At 39.7% G+C, this 21,520-nt stretch overlaps 1 protein-coding gene and 1 long non-coding RNA gene across 8 annotated transcripts in view; one reads left to right on the forward strand and one right to left on the reverse strand.

Moving 5' to 3' along the window:
• Window positions 1–1,957, reverse strand: part of prdm16 (PR domain containing 16) — a 235,315-nt gene extending 233,358 nt beyond the window's left edge. For 4 of the 7 annotated variants that reach the window (XM_031794077.1, XM_031794076.1, XM_031794075.1 and 1 more), the window contains exon 1: window positions 1,719–1,956. In XM_031794077.1, coding sequence (XP_031649937.1) covers window positions 1,719–1,755 — 37 coding nt within the window. In that variant the 5' untranslated portion in view covers window positions 1,756–1,956. Of the gene's footprint in view, window positions 1–1,718 lie in introns of all 7 variants that reach the window. The other 3 variants (XM_031794074.1, XM_031794078.1, XM_031794072.1) reach the window with 2 other exon arrangements.
• Window positions 1,958–2,016: 59 nt separating this feature from the next.
• On the forward strand, window positions 2,017–20,685 carry LOC109908675 (uncharacterized). The gene is made up of 3 exons (XR_002257689.2): window positions 2,017–2,916; window positions 20,381–20,440; window positions 20,597–20,685. It is a non-coding gene; the product is annotated as an uncharacterized LOC109908675 (long non-coding RNA).
• The last annotated feature ends 835 nt before the right edge of the window (window positions 20,686–21,520 follow it).

Raw genomic sequence — 21,520 nt, forward strand, 5'->3', positions numbered from 1 at the left:
CTGAGAAAAATACATTCCTGAATTGATAACTATTCTCAATGAGTGCTAGGCCTACTTTCTCTTTGCAAAGGCTTGACAAATGTCTGCGCTTGACACCGACAATTATCAGCATATTCCTAATAACTTGGACCAAACATACAAGCACGGTTACAGAAAACGCTGCTTACAATGTAATTGTTTATTTCTGGTTCCAAAACACAATATTTAACTGTTGAAATGTTTACATGTTTTGTCCTCAATCACACAATTTATTGATCATAATGCATAGAAAATGGAGGAGGCATACAACCAACGTATTAGGCTACTCGTTTACAGCAAGGTCATTTCACACTGCTAACATAATTGTTTGTTAAATAATCCCCACTGTGAAATAGAAACAACCTGGTCTTCTTTAGAAAAGCAACGTGCATTAAATCGGGAATATGTGGATTTTGGATTAACAAAGGCCATAAACAAAGTTTTTCAGAAGCCTATGCTGAAGTTAAAATGAAGTTAAAATCAACTATTTCCTCAATCATTGTAAATATCGATACATAAGATCGTATGCTTTCGGATTCGTTAATAGTGACGGATTAAATGCATTATCCATTTCACTGAACCCTTACTAGTAGGTTCATTGCATTATTCGGCTCGTAGTTCTGCATCAGCAATGACCAACTGCTACATGTCCATAATCGAAACTCACCTTGAAATAATAGATAACACTCAGAACAAAAAATAAATCCGCGTTGGTGTTTTAAAATTGGCTATGTGCAACACACCTTATTGGTTGAACTTTTATGCAGAACATTTATAACACGTAAATTGATTCAATGCATATACATAAAAAGTTACGTCTATTCATGCGTAATAAACAAATATAAGTTGGAAAGATAGCAGAAATCAAGCTATAGAATCATCCTTCTTTCTACACAAACATATGCATGATGTTCACAAAAGTGAAAATGATTTGTCCGTGTGACGAGAGCAACAGTCCGTAAAGTAGCAGGGCCATTTCTTGCACAACAAGCATTAGGCCTATTGATTGCCATTCCCCGAAGGAGGAACAAAACACAATAGTAGTTCAACGGCCAGAGGGAAAAAACTGACTTCGTGGATGCAGTTTCTTCGAAGGTAAAACGGACTTGGATAAAATGCTGCACGAAAACAGCGATTTCTTTCAAATTTCACATCTTAACGTCTCCCACTTGTCGTGAATGAAGCTTGTGCGCACAACTCGGTCTCTATACTGAGCTCCCTCTGTAGCCATGAGCAGTGCTAGAGCGCCCACTATTTCAAAAACTAGGAATATTATTTCACAAGACTTGGAAGAACTTAATAAAAAAGTTACTATCCCTTTCGACAACTTTTTTGTTAACTTTCGGGTAACGATTCTTCGCGGTGTCTAACCTCCGAGAACAGAAAACAAAACTACTCCCCGGCGCAGTTTGTACGGTAATGTTTTTTCTCTCCCATATCTTTTATACAAAACCACCAGCAGTGTTTCTCAGCATATATGAAAGTTCTGACGTGAACAAGCGAACACAAGGCTGCAACCGCGAAAAGGCTGGACACACGGACTAGGGTGTTTTATCGTTACTATTCACAAGAAGAGCGAAATTATCTACGAGGACAAAGACGCGTCCGACTAAGGAACTGACAAATGACAAGGACACATTGGTGACCGGCACGAGAGTTCGAGCCGCCGACCGAAAGCGTAAGAAGGGAAAAAGACCTACTTTTGGCCAGTTTTCTCGCCCTCGCCTTGGATCTCATCTTGTCGGCTTGTAGATTCCTCTCGTCCTCCGTGAGCCCAGAAGCAGCAACAACACTATCTTCATCTCACAAGCATTGTCAGTTTGGACACCTTCGCACATGCGCACAGGCCATTCAATCTGACACCCTCATCAGGGCCAAAAAACTTTGCAATGTATTCATCATCACTTTTTGTCCTATCGTCTCCCCTTTAGATCACTTATCTCTTCCCCTCCTCCCTCTCAGCACCATCTCGGACCCCCCCCCCCCCCCATCCCCTCCCCCTACCACCGCCTTTGCCACCACCACCTTCTTGACTACCCCTTTAAGAGCAATAACTTATTTTTCGCAAACCTGTGGGATCCGGACTAGCAATGGATACAGCATGGTATGTGATGGGGTCAAGGTCGCATCCCTCAACTGCAAGGTGATTGTTATCAAATATCACAATTGACCATTCAAAATGATGACATAAAAAAATCGAATTTAAGGTAAAGTAAAAATAATAATAGCCTACTATTGTTATGATTGGCTATTATTAGCCTATTTATTATAACATTCATATGATTATGAGGAATATTAGGGCTTTAATGTTGCCATTGTTTTTCTCATTATTATTGTTATAACCTAATGCTGAATTACGAGAAAGATATGCCCTGATTTTAACTCTCTATATTCTATTACAGATAGGCCTAACTCAGAAGATGATTATTTACAATTGATGCAATGGATGTCTTATCTGGCATTGTGTTCAAATGTAGGTTAATCAAATGCCAACTTTTTCCAGGGGTCATTATTGACTTCGCTTATTCAGATGCATAAATTGGAGTTGCATGTACGATAGCTCTCCGTATGAAAACATAACGTTGCACACACATGCTTTGCCTGCGAGCAAGCCACACGAAAACGGCAGCTGTTGACGCATGCAGCAGCCTACTCTCAACAGACGAGACGACGAGTAGGCTACAGAACCGGGCTAGTTTTCATTCATTGTATTTCTATAGGAAGCATGTATAAGTAAGTTAAGGTTGTTCTACTTGAAAATATGCCTTATTTCTGCACCCCTATCATCTCTGTGAACTATGGTGCGATGTAATGAATGCAAACATCCCATCGCCATTTTTGGCACAAGGGCTCCAGGTAAAACCAGCGAGGAGGAGAAATAGATTGTGAATTTCTAATGTAAGTATGACTTTGCCTTCCACCTGTTTTACGTGCAGCATGCATGGCGTTCAGACGCGCAGTGTATGAAAGCAGGCGTCTGTTGATCGTCGCATGCATATATTAACGGTCAACGTTAGGAGTGTGCCTTCGATGTCAGTTGGAGGTTAGGCTATATATTGTGTAGCTTAATCTGCAGCTCATAATGCAGCTAAGCAATTGAAATAGGTAAGTCTGAGCGACCTTATGTATGAATGAATAAAATATCTACGGTGAACTATATGGATGTTGAACGAAAGAAAGGAGAATATTTCTAGATGATTTTCAAGTGACAGTAGCCTAGTTCTGTGTTAATCTACATGTAGGCTAGGTTGGTATTTCTGTGTTAATCTACATGTAGGCTAGGTTGGTATTTCTGTGTTAATCTACATGTAGGCTAGGTTGGTATTTCTGTGTTAATCTACATGTAGGCTAGGTTGGTATTTCTGTGTTAATCTACATGTAGGCTAGGTTGGTATTTCTGTGTTAATCTACATGTAGGCTAGGTTGGTATTTCTGTGTTAATCTACATGTAGGCTAGGTTGGTATTTCTGTGCAATTGAAGCAGTAAAGAAAACAGACAAACAAATATCCTAAAAATATACCTGGCAAACAAAACTATGTTTATTCGGCATAGGCCTAATGCATTATTTGCATTTGAAGTTAATTTCATTATCTGTCCTATTGCATGCAGTTATTTGACAATTATTAAACCATATTACTGTATCGTTGTTATTATAATAATAATATGAGTATTGTAGTATATTGTAAGAACTATTATTATTATTATTATTAATATTATTATTAGCAACAACAGAAGCCACATTTTTATGCACAGGCCTACTGCATGTAAAACCAAATGTTGTTCATAAAAAAAGCATGTCGAAATAGATCGTTTTGAAACCTTTTTGAGAACATTGACTTAGAAAAGAAAGGAGTTGCATGATCATAATCAGTTGTTTTACCAGGCATTTTGATCACGGAGCGAGTTCCATTTTGTGATTTGTAAATGGGAAAATAGAGTGCCTCTTCGGGAAGATAGACGGGTTAAGACCTTTAACCAATCTCCCGTGGGACAACGCGTGCATGGGATCACAGCCTTGATTGAACATCAAGAAAATGATTATTATTCATTTATTATTCATGTATTATTACTTATTACAAGTGTATTATTACTTTTGTTTTTTTATTAATGGACTATTACGGTAGTAATTGGGCACAAGATGGAATAAGAAACGTGCAGACTGTTGAATATTCACTAAAAAGGCCTACTGCAATTGCATGTTAAATCCGTTGCGTGATACTATAATTACATTTTTTTTAAACATACATCAGCACAGGACTACAATTACTTCAACCATAATTGATAACTTAAGAAAATATAAATAATCAAACATTTGTTTCAATGTGCAATACAAGTTCAAATGAAATGTCATGTGGTTGACTAGGCGTCTACATTTCATATCCCAATAGCAAAACATTTAGTAATTTCAACTATTGATCTAACATTGTTGTTTGTGGAATCGAATCATATGTTGCAAAACAGAATTCTTACAAAGTGGGGTTAAGTAAAAATCTTACTATATAGCCTAACGGACTGACATTGAGCCAACAATCCTCAGGTGAGTATTCATTTCATTTACCAATGCTACTTTATTGAGCAAACTCCTGGGTGTGAGTGCGATAGAATGACGACTGGGAACATCAAGTCTTGTCTCAATCGATTTATTGTATCGATAACATTTCCTGTTTAAGTGTGAAAAAAAGGTCCATTCAACAGCATTTGTTTCTTATTTTTCCCCAAATGTTTTCACCAAAAATGTTTTCACCAGCTCTCCAGAACAATTTAAACGTGGGTCGAATCTCTCACATTGGTCTGGACAAATTATTTAATATGGTGCAACACCTTTTTTTAAGAGCAATTAAGCCTAACTGTGATTACGCTTGTAAAGAAAAGTGTTGCTCTTCGGTACCCGTTCATTTGGGGAATAGTTTTCTGCGTCATTTAAATGTCTGCCTTTTACGAGCTCTACGTGGCGGCTGTGTAACCCCGCATTTTTGAGTATTTTCTTTCCAGATTGTTGCGATTTTCCTGCGGTTTTAACACGGGGACGGAGAGAGGCTGGCGCAGACCCCGGAGGAGAGGTGTGCTGCTTCAATCCAGGCCGCAGTAGCAATATCCGTATATTGGTCATTTACAGGGCATCAATCCAATATGCTAATTAGTCAAAAACAAAAAGTAGCCTATGGCTATTCAGAGCAGCAAACATCACTCTTCGAATTTATTGATCTTAAACGAGGGCCTAAATAAAAAATTATGCTTTCAAACACTATTATTTTGTGCATTTCTATATTTTTTATCTATTAGGCAACCCATTCTATTTATGCTCATCTTTCGGCAAGACCACAGAGACAACATAGTAGGCCTAAGCTTGCACTGAGTATACACTAAAAGGAAAAGGTTCCTGCACTCTTAGAAAAAAAGGTTTCTTATAGAACCAAAAAGGGTTATATCACTTGCTTCATATATGAAACTGCTAAAAGTTATATTTAGAACCCTTTTTCTAGGGTTTTTGATCAGAACCCTAGAGGTTCTTCACTGAACTAAAATGGTTCCATATAGAACCCTGCATGGTGCCATTTGTGAATTATGACTACTACTATTAAATGGTATTTTTTGTTGTTGCTCAGAATATCATTTAATAAACAATTAAATAATGAACAAAAGAATACCAGCATAGTTTTCAGAATTTGTCATGACATGCAAAATTGCCAGGGAGGCATCTCTTTGTTTGAATGAAGGCCCACGTCAACTGGCTGACTTCTTCACGATGCAACTTTGTCCATTAGTTACAGTGAACGACAAAAACATGTCTTCTGCTCCATTTTCAACTCCCCCAAACAGCAGACCTCACACATACTGTTGAGATGAGCACAGGTTCAAGCTGCAGTGCCCCCGGATGTAGAGCATGTTGTGGGATTAAGGGCCCAACAGTAGGGGAATATTTTAAGGATGTGAACACAGCCCTCCAGTTGTAAGATCAATTCCACCCTTTTTTCCCAGCACCCCATTCGGGATTCGAACCAACCCAGCTCCAACTCCTGCCACAGGATCAAACACCTTAGCCGCTGGGTTACCTACTGCCAGGAGGAAGGAAGTGTGGAATGGAGGAAGTGGTACTCACTAAGCAAGCAGCGAGACGTCCTTTACAGTGGTGCCATGACCCGGATCTACATTGGTGCTCAGCTCAACGCTGGGTTTGCTGTTGAGGAAGTTTGAGGGGTGAATGTAGCACATGGGGATGTGTGAAACTTACTCCACAGCCTGAAGTGTCTCACCTCATTGGCAAGCTTTTTGAGGGATCGGCTAAGATGCTTGAGGAGAGCGGCCACGTGTTTGTGAGGCAGAGATCCCGAGTTCGAGCCTGGTATGGAAGTGGTACTCGCTAAGCAACAGCGTGGCGTCCTTTACATATACACTGAATATACAAAACATTAGGAACATCTGCTCTTTCCATGAGACTGACCAGGTGAAAGATATGATCCCTTATTGATGTCACTTGTTATATCCACTTCAATCAGTGTAGATGAAGGCTAAATATTTTTAAGCCATGAGACGGATGGTGTATGTGTGCCATTCAGAGGGTCAATGGACAAGACAAAAGATGTAAGTGCCTTTGAACGGGGTATGGTAGTAGGTGCCAGGCACACCGGTGTGTGTCAAGAACTGCAACGCTGCTGGGTTTTTCACACCCAACAGTTTCCCAAGTGTATCAAGAATGGTTCACCACCCAAAGGACATCCAGCCAACTTGACACAACTGTGGGAAGCATTGGAGTCAACATGGGCCAGCATCCCTGTGGAATGCTTCTGACACCTTGTAGCGTCCATGCCCCAATGAACTGAGGATGGTCTGAGGGCAAAAAAACAGGGGGAAGCAACTCAATATTAGGAAGGTGTCCTCATTGTTTTGTACATAGTGTATATATAGCATATATACTGAACAAAAATATAAATGCATCATGCAACAATTTCAAAGATTTTACTGAGTTACAGTTCATATAAGGAAATCAGTCAATTGAAATACATGAATTAGGCCCTAATCTATGGATTTCACATGACAGGGAATACAGATATGCATCTGTTGGTTACAGATACCTTGAAAAACTTGGCTTGGATCAGAAAACCAGTCAGTATCTGATGTGACCACCATTTGCCTCATGCAGCATGACATCTCCTTCGCATAGAGTTGATCAGGCTGTTGATTGTGGCCTGTGGAATGTTGTCCCACTCCTCTTCAATGGCTGTGCAAAGTTGCTGGATACTGGTGGGAACTGGAACATGCTGTCATACACATAAACCCAGAGAATCCCAAACAGGCTCAATGGGTGACATGTCTGGTGAGTATGCAGGCTATGGAAGAACTGGGACATTTTCAGTTTTCAGGAATTGTGCACAGATCCTTGCTATATGGAGCTGAGCATTATCATGCTGTAACATGAGGTGATGACGGCGGATGAATGGCACGACAATGGGCCTCAGTATCTCATCATGGTAATGCAATTGTGTTCATTGTCCGTAGCTTATGCCTGGCCTTTTATTGTCCCCAGCACAAGGAGCATCTGTGTAATGATCATGCTGTTTAATCAGCTTCTTGATATGCCACACCTGTCAGGTGGATGGATTATCTTGGCAAAGAAGAAATGCTCACTAACAGGGATGTAAACAAATTTGTACATAACATTTGAGAGAAATAAGCTTTTGAAACATAGGACCAACATTTATATGTTGCGTTTATATTTTTGTGTATGTATGTATGTACGTGTGTGCATAAATACATATATATATATATATATATATGCAGTACCAGTCAAAAGTAAATTGTTAGTAAGTTAATTGTTCATTATGAAATGTATAATATTTTAATATTTGTATTTTTAATACTTACTTATAGCATATTGCCTAGCACTAGGTTAGGTTATTTGAATGATAGGCCTACATTAGGCTACTACTCCTAGATAAAGATGGTTATGATAAGAAGTAGTAGGGGATAGTGCCTCCGAACCGTGGCTCCCTTTTCTTTCTTGAATGTTTAAATATTTTTATTCACTCCAGTAGGCAACCAGTTTATTTCATGTCAAGGAATTATGAATAAATGCTTCAAAGAACGTAGGCTATACAAAAATGTTGTAGTAAGACGAAGTCGGAAATGCAAACTTTATTGTCCCTATAGGATAGAACCACACTTGTAGACAAAAATGGTTATCCAGGGTTCTACAGTATATAGAACATATAGAACATACAAAATGTGTGTGTGTATGTGTACATATATATATATGTATATATACACACACATACATACACATACATATATATATATATATATATATTTTAGTAAAGGGTTCTTTAATCTCGTCCAAAGAACTAAAATGTTCTATATACTATAGAACCCCAAATAACCCTTCAATGAGTAGGTGTGCCCAAACTTTTGAATGGTACTGTCAAAACTGATGGCAGCTTTGCACACTCTCAACCAGCTTCACCTGGAAGGCTTTTCCAATAGTCTTGAAGGAGTTTCCATATATGCTGAGTACTTGTTGGCTGCTTTTCCTTCACTCTGCGGTCCAACTCATCCCAAACCATTTCAATTGGGTTGAGGTTGGGTGATTGTGTAGGCCAGATAATCTGATGCAGCACTCCATCATCACTCTCACTTTTTCTTGGTCAAATAGCCCTTACACAGCCTGGAGGTGTGTTGGAACATTGTCCTGTTAAAAAACAAATGATAGTCCCACTAATCGCAAAGTAGATGGGGTGGCATATCACTGCAGAATGCTGTGGTAGCCATGCTGGTTAAGTGTGCCTTGAATTCTAAATAAATCACAGACAGTGTCACCAGAAAAGCACACCATCACACCTCCTCCTCCATGCTTCACGGTGGGAACTACACATGCAGAGATCATCCGTTCACCTACTCTGCGTCTCACAAAGACATGGCGGTTGGAACCAAAAATCTCACATTTTGACTCATTTGAACAAAGGACACATTTCCACCGTTCTAATGTCCATTGTTTGTGTTTCTTGGCCAAAGCAAGTCTCTTCTTATTATTGGTGTCCTTTAGTAGTGGTTTCTTTGCAGCAATTCAACCATGAAGGCCTGATTCACGCTGTCTCCTCTGAACAGTTGATGTTGAGATGTGTCTGTTACTTGAACTCTGTGAAGCATTTGGGCTGCAATTTCTGAGGCTGGTAACTCTAATGAACGTATCCTCTGCAGCAGAGGTAACTCTGGGTTTTCCTTTCCTGTGACGGCCCTCATGAGAGCCAGTTCCATCATACCGCTTGATGGTTTTTGCGACTGCACTTGAAGAAACTTTCAAAGTTCTTGAAATGTTCTGTATTGACTGACTTTCGTGTCTTAAAGTAATAATGGACCTTAGTTTCTCTTTGCTTATTTGAGCTGTTCTTGCCATAATATGGACTTGGTCTTTTACCAAATAGGGTAATCTTCTGCATACCACCCCTACCTTGTCACAACACAACTGATTGGCTGAAATGCATTAAGAAGGAAAGACATTCCACAAATGTACTTTTAAGAAGGTACACCTGTTAATTGAAATACATTCCAGGTGGCTATATCATGAAGCTGGTTGAGAGAATGCCAAGAGTGTGCAACGCTGTCATCAAGGCAATGGGTGGCTATTTGAAGAATCTCAAATATAAAATATATTTGGATTTGTTTAACACTTTTTTGGTTACTGCTGTGTTAGTTCATAGTTTGATGTCTTCACTATTACTATTAATCTACACACACACACACATTTTTTAGTAAAGGGTTCTTTGGTCTCGTCCAAATAACCAAAATGTTATATATGGTTGAAACCAAATAACCGTTTTTTCTACGAGTGTGAAGGTTCTATCCTATAGGGACAGTAAAGTTCGCATTTCTGAATTTGAGTCTAAATACAACAATTTTGTATAGACTACGTTCTTTGGAGCATGTATTCATCAATTAAAGTTTAGGCCTTTTGATCAGTGACGTGAAATAACTGGTTGCCTTCTGCCTTCTAGAGTGGACAGACATTCGGGTGAGAAAAAGGAGCCACGATTCGGAGGCACAATCCCCAATAACCATCTTTATCTAGGAGTAGTAGCCTAATGTAGGCCTATCGTTCAAGTAACCTAACCTAGTGGTAGGCAATATGCTATAAGTAAGTATTAAAAATACAAATATTAAAATATTATACATTTCATAAATAATTAGGCTACTAACTATTTATGATTAATAATGGGCCTATCTATTTATACATTAAGTAATTTAGGTTAATCTAACGATGACTTGGTGTTGGTAATATTAACCACCATAATCTTCATCTTCACCACCACCATCATCAGTAAGGCTTAACTCGGAGGCTACAGTTTTAGTTTCAACCCATCATCGGTTAGTTGAAAGCTTTGAAGAAATTAGAGCTAGAACGGGATCAGGCGTGACGCAGCAGGCCCAGATCCAACAATACATGAATTGGTGTGGTCTGTGGTACGGGTGAAATATTCCCCGACACAGGTTGAAACCCAAGCTTTATCCACGGTGGAAAAAGCATCGGGATTATGCGTAACGCAGAGATAACCGAACTGTAGGCTACATTATAGATATGTGAAATAAAACACCTTGCGGTTCGGATGTGGGACAGAGCGGTCAAACGACATCAGAAGGTGGGGCATATTTGTAGGCTATTATGGGAGTAGCTTATTGTACATTTGTGAACTGCAATTCTGCCAATGTAATGGGAGAGTAAACATGGCAACTGAAGGGTGGTGGAAACTCCAGGTTGACTACACACACACACAGAGCAGCCTGCCTTCTGCTCTGCTCCCTTCACTCTCGATCTCATGTGTGCGTGTCCCTCTCGCTCTCTCGCACGCGCATACACGTTTTACTCCTAGACGGCGCTATTGTGACTCAGTGGTCTGCGCAACAAGGAACTACCAGTGACTCGAGTGTGAACAATGTGTCGACTCTGGCGATACAGTAACAATTTATAAAGGGACGACCTCAGTGGCAAAAATTAAATTAAACAACATATGTGAGGATCAAAGTTTGACCATCACTCACCAATATTTAACCTACATGTCAAGATTTACCAATGTCCTCCGACACAATCTATAATTAGAATATGTCCCTTACAGTTGGGTAAGTGGGGTCCACAGACAGACCACTCCAAGCCAAGGTTTTAGGTTGACGCACTGGAGTGGGCCTTCCCCTGGCGCTGCTCAGACTTGTCCCTGTTTGTACATGGGCTAATGAAGTCCCAAAATCGGTCAGTCAAGTTGCCTTGGTAAATATTATCCATTAATTGGGTTCAAGACCTTGAGCGTCTATGGGAAATGGGAAATCTGACCGCTAAATCCTAAACAATTCTTTCAGTATTTTTCCTGTGTTAAGAAGCAGTCAGCGAATTTCTGACCACATAAGATATTTTTTTTAATATGGAAGATACAAAATGGTTAGGAGGGAGCAATATTATAATATGGTTAGTAAAATATTAGCCTGTAGAATTACCCTACACAGGCCTATTTAATCGGTATATCGACATTTCTTGATTAGCCCTATTAGGCCCAATTGAAAGCAAACTACCGGTGTCAATAAGTAGACTTACAACCTATTCAGCGAAATAATATTCCACCTGGAAATATTAATTCCATTTAGTTAAGAACATTGCTTAACCTAACTATTTGTATACTAACTGCATGCATGAGTAGTGACTTGTTTAGGGCAAACTCTTTATGATAAATCGCATTTAGGAGCATAATTGACGTGTATGCCAGACCATGTGGAATAAAGAAATAAATACGACTTTGAGACGTGGATTAAGTCATTCGACAGTCAATGATACGTGTAATATGTTTTGATTATCTCTCTCAGGTCTCGGTTCATTAATCCGCCCTTTTCAAAATTCATAGGCCTATACCAAAAACAATGCCAGGTTGAACATCGCGCGCGTGTTCGTTATGAAGCTTGCTTTTCTATAGGCATCTCTGTCCAAAGGCAGGTGTCAGTCAAATGAGAAACATGCTTTGTAAAATGTCTCATAAATTATGTCAATTATAATAGGCCTATATTTTCCATTGCCTCTGTAGCCATATCATGTAGCGACTATTTACAAAATAAATAGCCTACTTAGCTATTAGTGAGTAAAAGAAAAGCAAAGGTGACTGCTGGCCCAATTATCAAAACAAGGTGAAATCCGACTATTTCTAAGTCTATTAATGGAGAGTTTTGACCATCCTCAATTATATATATATATATATTACACATAAAATTGAAATAAACTAAATTAAAAGCTTTATAAAATAATTTATAAATATATACTTGCACCAATGCCACCTACACATAAAACAGCACGACAACTGCATCGTGTTAGGCCTACACTATCATTATTGTATTAATTAATCGGTTGTTAAATTGCCGTCCATATCCCTGAAGATCAAAGGAGCGTGGAGTCTAGCCCGGGGCTAGAGAGAAAATTACCCCGGTGTAGAAATGACCCCTTATGATGTAATCAATCAAACGTGTCTACAGGGACACTGGAATCACAGTCTTAATCTTGCACACTAGGGTTTGGGGGAAATACGCTGTCATATATTGTAGGCCTACTTCAAAACAATGTAATTATCGATATGCCTACAGTAAGACATAGACTAACACAAATATGTTGGCTTATTTCTTCATCTTCATCATGGAATTATTAATATAGCCTAAATTAAAAAATATACAATATACAACTTAATATTAATATTATTACTAGCCTATAGCTAGGCCTCCTGCTGAACAAGGCTACTGTGAAACGAAATATTATAATGGCGATATTGTCATTTTTGATGATGCTATAGAAACCATATAATTATGTGATCAATTGTCAGTCAAATCATTTAAATATCACGGAACCGAACAAGCTGCTCACGGATCTCAAATAAGTACCTATTTCGTCCTTACAAATGGCAAACTAGACCAGCGACATGCTTTGTTACAGCGATCCATCAAGTTGTGTCCGACTTCTGTCCCAACAAAATATTGTTGGCAACAATGAAATTTCGCTCTCGATCGCTCTATCCATCCATGTATGAAATTAGATGTAGATCTACGCAAATTCGTTCGAATAAGTCACGGATATCCTCCAAACCGTTGGTGTGCTTTGAAAACGTTACAATAAATACAATAATAGGCTAAAGTATAGGCTACTTACAAGTTTGTGACTTGGTCACAAGTGGACAAGAATCTGTGATTAATTTCGTGTAGGCCTACTGTAGTCTACTATGAACCTACAGTAGTAGCCTATACCTTAACGACCTTGTGAGAAGATACACCTAATTGCTAGGATCAATTCCATTCGCGCATTTTTTTTATTGAAAGGCCATGCCAGCTTTGGGTTTGCAAAAATATGCAAAGACCAGTGGTGGAAAACTTACCCAATTATCATACTTGAGTAAAAGTACAAATACCTTAAGATACCTTACTGGCCAGGTCGCAGTTGTAAATGAGAACTTGTTCTCAACTAGCCTACCTGGTTAAATAAAGGTGAAATATATATATTTTTAAATAATAGAAAACGACTCAATTAAAGGTCCCCCAGTAATATTCAACTTAAGTAAAAGTCTAAAAGTATTTGGTTTAAAATATACATAAGTATCAAAAGTACATGTAATTGCTCAAATATACTTAAGTATCAAAAGTAAAAGCTAAATTATAAGTCAAATTCCTTATATTAAGCAAACCAGACGGCACCATTTTCTTGTTTTTATTTATTTAAGGATAGCCAGGGGCACAGTCCAACATTCAGACATCATTTACAAACGAAGCATGTGTGTTTAGTGAGTCCACCAGATCAGAGACAGTAGGGATGACCAGGGTGTTCTGTTGATAAGTGCTTGAAATGGACCATTTTCCTGTCCTGCTAAACATTCAAAATGTAACCAGTACTTTTGGGCTCAAGGAGATTTGTATGGAGTAAAAAGTACAATATTTTAACAAATGTAGTGAAGTAAAAGTAAAAGTAGTCAAAAATATAAATAGAAAAGTGCAGATATTTTTTTTACTTTAGTCGTACTTTAAAGTATTTTTACTTAAGTATTTTAAACCAATGGCAATGACAACATTATTACAAGTTATACATTCACGTATCACTTTTGGATATAGCCTACAGTATAGTCCTCATAGCCTATATCAATCCATTACGAGAACTCCCACATTAAAATTGTGGAACAAAGGTTCTGCAATTGAACAAGAGTGCTGATGTGTTGACAAGACAAGTTCATGGCTATAGAGCACGTGTCAAGCTCATTCCACCGAGGGCCGAGTGTCTGCGGGTTTTTGCTCCTCTCTTGTACTTGATTGATGAATTAAGGTCACTAATTAGTCAAGAACTCCGCTCACCTGATAGTCCAGGTCTTAATTGAAAGAAAAAAACAAAAACTCGCAGAGATTAGGCCCTCCATGGAATGAGTTTGACACCCCTGCTATAGAGGGTCTAAGATCATGTTCATGACACGTGCCCAGAGCAGAGGACAACTGACCGGTTTATGACTAGACAGGCATATATATACAGTAGCTCACACTGTATATGTTCAGTGTCATGTCACAGCGGTAACTGGCTTCAGAGAGAAGTCAACCAGACACATGATTCCGTTTAGCCCATATGTATATCTGAAACAAAGCTTATTACATTTCTTTCTTTAAAAAAAGCAGAAGTCTGTGGTCTAAATTCCTTTAAAACTTCAATTTTAACAATGAAATGCTGTTTTTTTTAAATGTTTTTTTAAATCATTACAATTCAGTGATTTTAAATAATGTTCCTGCATTGACTAAAATCCAAATATTGATGCACACCTCCAGATATTGATGCACACCTCCAGATATTGATGCACACCTCCAGATATTGATGCACACCTCCAGATATTGATGCACACCTCCAGATATTGATGCACACCTCCAGATATTGATGCACACCTCCAGATATTGATGCACACCTCCAGATATTGATGCACACCTCCAGATATTGATGCACACCTCCAGATATTGATGCACACCTCCAGATATTGATGCACACCTCCAGATATTGATGCACACCTCCAGATATTGATGCACACCTCCAGATATTGATGCACACCTCCAGATATTGATAAACACATTTCAACCTGTTACTATCATATAAATAAATCACCATAGCAATCTGAACATCAGAAAATATCCAAATATTTTTAGATTTTCACCTCCTTATCCAAAATGGGCCACATTATCGATTTTGATATTAATATCCCCCCATATTATATCTAATGGTTTAACATCTTTCAGGCCTTTTCCACTGGGAGGTGCTTGGCCTGGTGCTTGGCTCAAAGCCTCAGACTTTAGTGCTTCAATGGCTGAGACCAACAAAAACAAGCTGAAGGCCGGGCTGACATACTACTCTAACCAGACCGAGTTTCTAGTGGAAAAATAGCATTAGTGGTGGAAAGGGTGTTTTAGTATTTCAGCACAGACATGATTGAATCAACAGAAAAGGGCATCGCTCCCATCTTTACTGTACTGTGGCTGGAATTCAATCATTGCAGATACAGCTTTTCTAAACTCAAGTTTCAGAGGTGCGTTTGATTTGCACAGCAGCATGTCTCGGATGGAGGGAGCGGACATTTGATTTAGAAACCAGCAGTCCCGTGGCGTGATCTGTTCAGTATAGCAACGACTCTAGCTGAGAAGACATACAGAACTGGGAAGCTGAGAAGACATGCAACAGGACTGCATATTCCCAAATCAAGATTCTAGGACAGAGATGCAAATCAAACACACTTCTGAGCTAACATTTCTTATTGGACAAGGGAGTCCCTGCCAGTTTACAGTCCCTTTTTGTTCAATTTGGTGCCGAATAAATACCACCCTGGATCCCATTCCCAGTGGTGGTGCATGGTGGTATCTAGTAATGACTATATAGATCCCAAGCTCTTGTTGAGATACACTGTAAATGCTTATGCATTTTAGTAATATGCTCTCAATGCCAAGTCGAACAGACATGGAGTCCAAAACGGCAACCGCAAAGGATTCAAGAAACAGGTTTTACAAAAGCACACAGGATAATGGGGCGTACACCCAGCCAAACAAGCCAGAATTCAAACTTTAGCTCCAGAGACACAAATCTTCAGCAATAAAACAAACTTTAAACCACTACACTTAGGCTACAGTGTTCGCTTCACATATCACACTTACAAAAACACACAACCAAGAAACACAAAAACTTCATCCCTCAAAACAAAAACAAAAATAGTCTTTGACACACAAATGCGTCCGCATGTGGCAAACAAAAGCGGGAAACCGTTTCAATTTGCTCCTGTTATTTTCTTATTCGCTCTCCGCAGTTGTAAAAGAAAAAAAATGACACTTCCACACGGCTCGGCCTTATTTAGCAGTTTATTTTTGCACTAGGGTTTCATTAGAGGCCGGTCCATCTGCGGAGGAGAGGAGAGAGGTGGTGTGCTACTAGCCGCCTGACAGAATGATTAATAGGGGTTCTGGGGCCGGGCTCAGGCGACACATCAAAAACAACACCGCTTCCACAGGCCTCACCGCCACTTCCTGTGGAGGGCCCCCGCCGCAAATGAAGTGAGAGGAGGGGGGTGGAGGTAGTATTGGTGGTGGGTGAACAAACCGACGTTAATGAAGTTCCACCAATCTCCCCCTCCATCTCCTTGAGACAGCCCAGGAGTCATCTTTAATTAGGGCTTGTTCGTTGCCTCCCAGGGGGAGGAGGGGTGGATGCGGAAGGGAGAAAATACGTTTAAAAAAAAAGTTCTGGAGAGGATTTAAATGCACTTAAAAGGGCTGAAACTGTTTGTAGAATGAGCATCAGGCAATTACAGAAACATTGGAGACCTGCACACAACAGACAAATATTGTTTTTGGACCAGTTTGAGTCGTGACACAGTCATGAGCAGGACTAAACGGTGGTGACGATGATGGGATAGGTGTCGCTGAGAGGAGAAGACCAAAGAAGAAAATCAACAACACACTAGGACTAGGAAACGTCCAAACCAAGACAGCAAAATAACCTAGAAGGCTTCGCTGACAAATTCTCTGAGGAAGTAAACTGCTGTTTAGGTAAAGTGTGGTGTCTATGGTGCCACGGGAAAGGAAAACATGTCAAATCAAACCACCCCTGTATTAACTTTACCACCTCAGAGTTAAAGCAATGTGTTGGTTTGTGAGTGTTGAACAAAGACAGCCACCCTGTGTAAGCACACACATATCCGTGTGTGTCTCACTGACGGAGAGCTGCTTTAATAAAACACCAAGCATGCAGGTCTCTGGAAATGAACCATATTGTCATCCTCTTGCTTTTTCGAGATGGGAGAGGTGCACACTTAATCCCGGAGCATGCTTAACATTTCCATTACCGCTCGGAACACCCAAGGTATCCTTTTGAAGCGGTTAATTGTATTAGCAGGGTTTATTAACGTGCGTGAACAAATTGTTACCACTTGGCCCTCTCCTTTTCTCTTCTTCACTCTGCAGCAACGCGCACGCAAACACAGGGGATAATAATAAACAGCCTTTGGAACAGACACTGGCGCTGTTAACCGAGGGCGGGCGTCTTGCAGCTTTTTGTTGAGACATGGAGGTTTGGTGAGTGTCTGCTAAACTGATCAGCCCGTAGTTGGGCTGAACGGTATACTAGCATGTGGTATTGCTAATGGCTCATCACCGGGTTTTATTGGCCCGTGGCTTCTTCTCTTGTTTGTGTTATTATGGAAATGAGCTCATCTGTGCCCCAAATTAATCATTTATGAATGTAAAGTAATTGAGAGAGAGAATGTGTGCATATTGGTGGTATGCTAATAAAATTGTGACTCCCGACTAAAATTAAATCCGGCTGTCCTGTCTTGCTTTTTTTTATGAGGCCAATATATGTCAACACACTGACATTCACCATGAGTTGAAACTACACTGAACAAAAATATAAACGCAACATGTAAAGTGTTGGTTTCATGAGCTGAAATAAAAGATCCCAGAAATGTTCCATGCACACAACAAAAACCTTATTTCTCGAAAATGTCCTACAGGATTCCTGCAGGAATTCAAACGTTTGTGAAGGAAATGTGCAGGTGTCCTGAAGGAATCCTGTAGGATTGACACAATCCTGAAGGAAACGTCCCTGATGCTCCTGCAGAAGTATGACTTGTCCTGCAGAAATGTATAAAATCCTGCACAAACATGACCGAAACCTGCAGGACATGGTAAGTCCTGTAGAACCATGACAATTCCTGCAGCAATCCTGCAGGACATGGCAATTCCAGCACGAATCCTGCAAGATGTTGATATTACTAGGGCCATATCAGCTAGTCAAACTCCTGGAGGAGATAAAGTGGGTGTGGAGGTGAGTGCACATAATTTTGTATATAGCTAGCTAGTTTTTTATTTTTAAAAACGTTACAATTTACAACAAGATGAATGGTCATTTGACATCTTGGTCACAATAGCAACAGTTGACAGCTGGCAGTTGAGGAAATGGCTGCCAGTCAGTTTAGCTAGCTAGTTCAAGTACTGCTAACATTACAATTTTTTTTTTACAGGTAAGGAGTCAGAGAAACATACTAAGATTACAACAAATGTTTATATGAACATGTTATGGGTAGCATAGTTATTTCTTTAATGTGTTTGCAGAATATTGGTTATGATTAAGTTAGCTAGCATGTTCTCTGCCACTGGCTGTTAGCTAACTAGCTTTAAAGAAACAGTTTAAAACTCTTGCTTCCATGGAAAGGGACAAATGAGGTATGATATCCCTCCTGCCATGTCTCTTTAGTACTGTTGTCACAAGTTAGGCTATCATTTTTAAAGGTTTTGAAACGGATGGTGATAGATTTGATGTTTTGAATGACTAGGCTAATGGCTTCTTGGCAAGCACTTGACGTCATGTGACTTGATTACTGCCATGTAAATAAGGAAGTGATTTCATTTAAATAATAAAGTTGAGTTTAAAACATTGGCTATGTTTCAAATTGCATACTTGCGTTCTCTCAAGGGTGATCTTCCAAGAAACGTACTTCGACGTGCCCTCTAACCTAAATAGGAAACTGCATCCTCACAGCCAGTGTCAACAAAGCTAGCTTTTAGGTTAGCTAGCTTTTTCTGTTTACATTGTAGCCAATGCAGCGTTTAATTTTTTTATTTTATTCACTACTGTTCAAAGATTGAGTCACGTAGAAATGTCCTTCTTTAGACTAGTTGAGTATCTGGAGCACTACTGTTCAAAGATTGAGTCACGTAAAACTGTCCTTCTTTAGACTAGTTGAGTATCTGGAGCATCAGCGTTTGTGGGTTCGATTACAGGCTCTAAATGCCCAGAAACAAAGACCTTTCTTCTGAAAATCATCAGCCTATTCTTGTTCTGAGAAATGAAGTCTATTCCATGTGTGAAATTTCCAAGAAACTGAAGATCTCGTACAACACTGGGTACTACTCCCTTCACAGAACAGCGCAAACTGTCTCTAACCAGAATAGAAAGAGGAGTGGGATGCCCCAGTGCACAACTGAGCAAGAGGACAAGAACATTAGAGTGTCTTGTTTGAGAAACAGACACCTCACAAGTCCTCAACTAACAGCTTCATTAAATAGTACCTGCAAAACACCAGTCTCAACGTCAACAGTGAAGAGGCAACTCCGGGATGCGGGCCTTCTAGGCAGAGTTGCAAAGAAAAAGCCATATCTCAGACTGGCCAATAAAAGATTAAGATGGGCAAAAGAACAGACACTAGACAGAGGAACTCTGCCTAGAAGGCCAGCATCCCGGAGTCACCTCTTCACTGTTGATTTTGAGACTGATGTTTTGCGTGTACTATTTAATGAAGCTGCCAGTATAAAACTTTCAGCAAACCTAGTACATACAGTACTTGCCATTTCACGTTCTCAGGTTTGGAATCCCACTTGAAAAATGACAGTTGACTTCCGTACTCGCACACAAGCATGCAATTTGTAACACACATGTTTATCAATGAAATATTGCAGTATTTTCACTGAAATATATTCCGTCTCAATTCTACACATTTCACCACTACCATGTGAGTTCTCTTTTCCTTTACAGCTTAGATTACAGGGAGCACAGAAAACACAAACATACACCTAGTATTTCACTGGAATTCTTTACCGTGTATTTCTAGTAGTTTAGCAGAAGGCCACCATACTGCATCAGAGTTGTTAAGTTAATGAGAAAACAATACATTTACTAATTAAACGGGTTCTGATTATTTTGCTCATTTGCAGCTCCATTTGTCCAATAGGTTGTCTTTTGCTACTACAATATATCATTTGCACTATTTTGTTGCTGTTTTTCATATAACACACAGATGTTCTGTAGTTATATTCTGAACATTGCCCCTCTCATCTCTCTCCTGTCCTCCCCAGTTAAACAACAGTGAGACTGACTAACACAGAAGGCAGCACTGGACAGCCATGCAGGCGAAGGTAACACCATAGTTTCAGCCTCTCATTTCTCCCTTTAAAACAGAGCCTAAGTCACACATGCACACTCATACTTCATGTGATGTTACCATTACTCTCACACTTGTTGCAAAATATGCTTTTACTTATATCTATTCAAAGATCTTTTCTTTCTCCTAGGAATCATCTTTTATGCAGCGATGGTGAAATGGACAAACGCACACATCAGCTGTTGCTTCATTGAATAATAAAATTGCCATGCAATCATATCTTGTGTAATCTGTCCATTCTTTTGAAGAATGTGGATCGTTCTACATGAAATTCTCTGAAGGATGAGGAAGAAATCCAGTAGGTTGTCCTACAGGAAAATGGCCCTGGACATCTTGTGGAATTACCTGCAGGATTCTTACGTACAGGATATCCCACAGGATTATGGGGCAATTTTGGTGTAGCACAACTATTGCAGGTAGTCCTTCAGGAATCATTATTTGAGGACTCTGCAGGATTCCTGGATTGTTTTCCTGAAGGACTACCTACATGATTCATACCTGCATGGCCCAGAAAATTCTGTGGCATATCATGCAGGACATCTATTCTGCAGGATTCCTGCAGGACTTTTCGTGCAAGATTCCTGTAGGACTTTTTTTTTGTCCTGTCTATTAAGCCAATGCCACAAACAATTGTCCACACTGGAAAATGTCAAAACTACAGCCAAAGTATGTTTCCTCACATCCAGTAACGGGTGTTTCTCAAAGATGCCAGTCTAAGTCACTATATCAAGACTGAATATAGGAGGGGGAGGCACGCAAAATAGGAATCAATGTGTGTGTGTTTCGCCTTCTGCCACTGGCTGAGCTTATCCAGAAGATCTGTTCTGCTTCACATGCCGTGTCTTCACACACACACACACACACAGGGTCATGTTATACCCACTGCTGAGTGTGTGAACCCCCATGCTCGTGCCGGTCCAAATCAGCGTTCCAATAACAAACCCTCTATTGGCTGCTATGATTATTCCCTGTGACAAATGCTGGACGCTTATATCTGACGTGTTCAGCCGCACGATGTCGGCCTTCGCTCTATACTGTACTGGGGTGTTTGGGT

Source organism: Oncorhynchus kisutch, linkage group LG17 (assembly GCF_002021735.2).
Source record: "Oncorhynchus kisutch isolate 150728-3 linkage group LG17, Okis_V2, whole genome shotgun sequence".
NCBI lineage: Eukaryota > Metazoa > Chordata > Actinopteri > Salmoniformes > Salmonidae > Oncorhynchus > Oncorhynchus kisutch.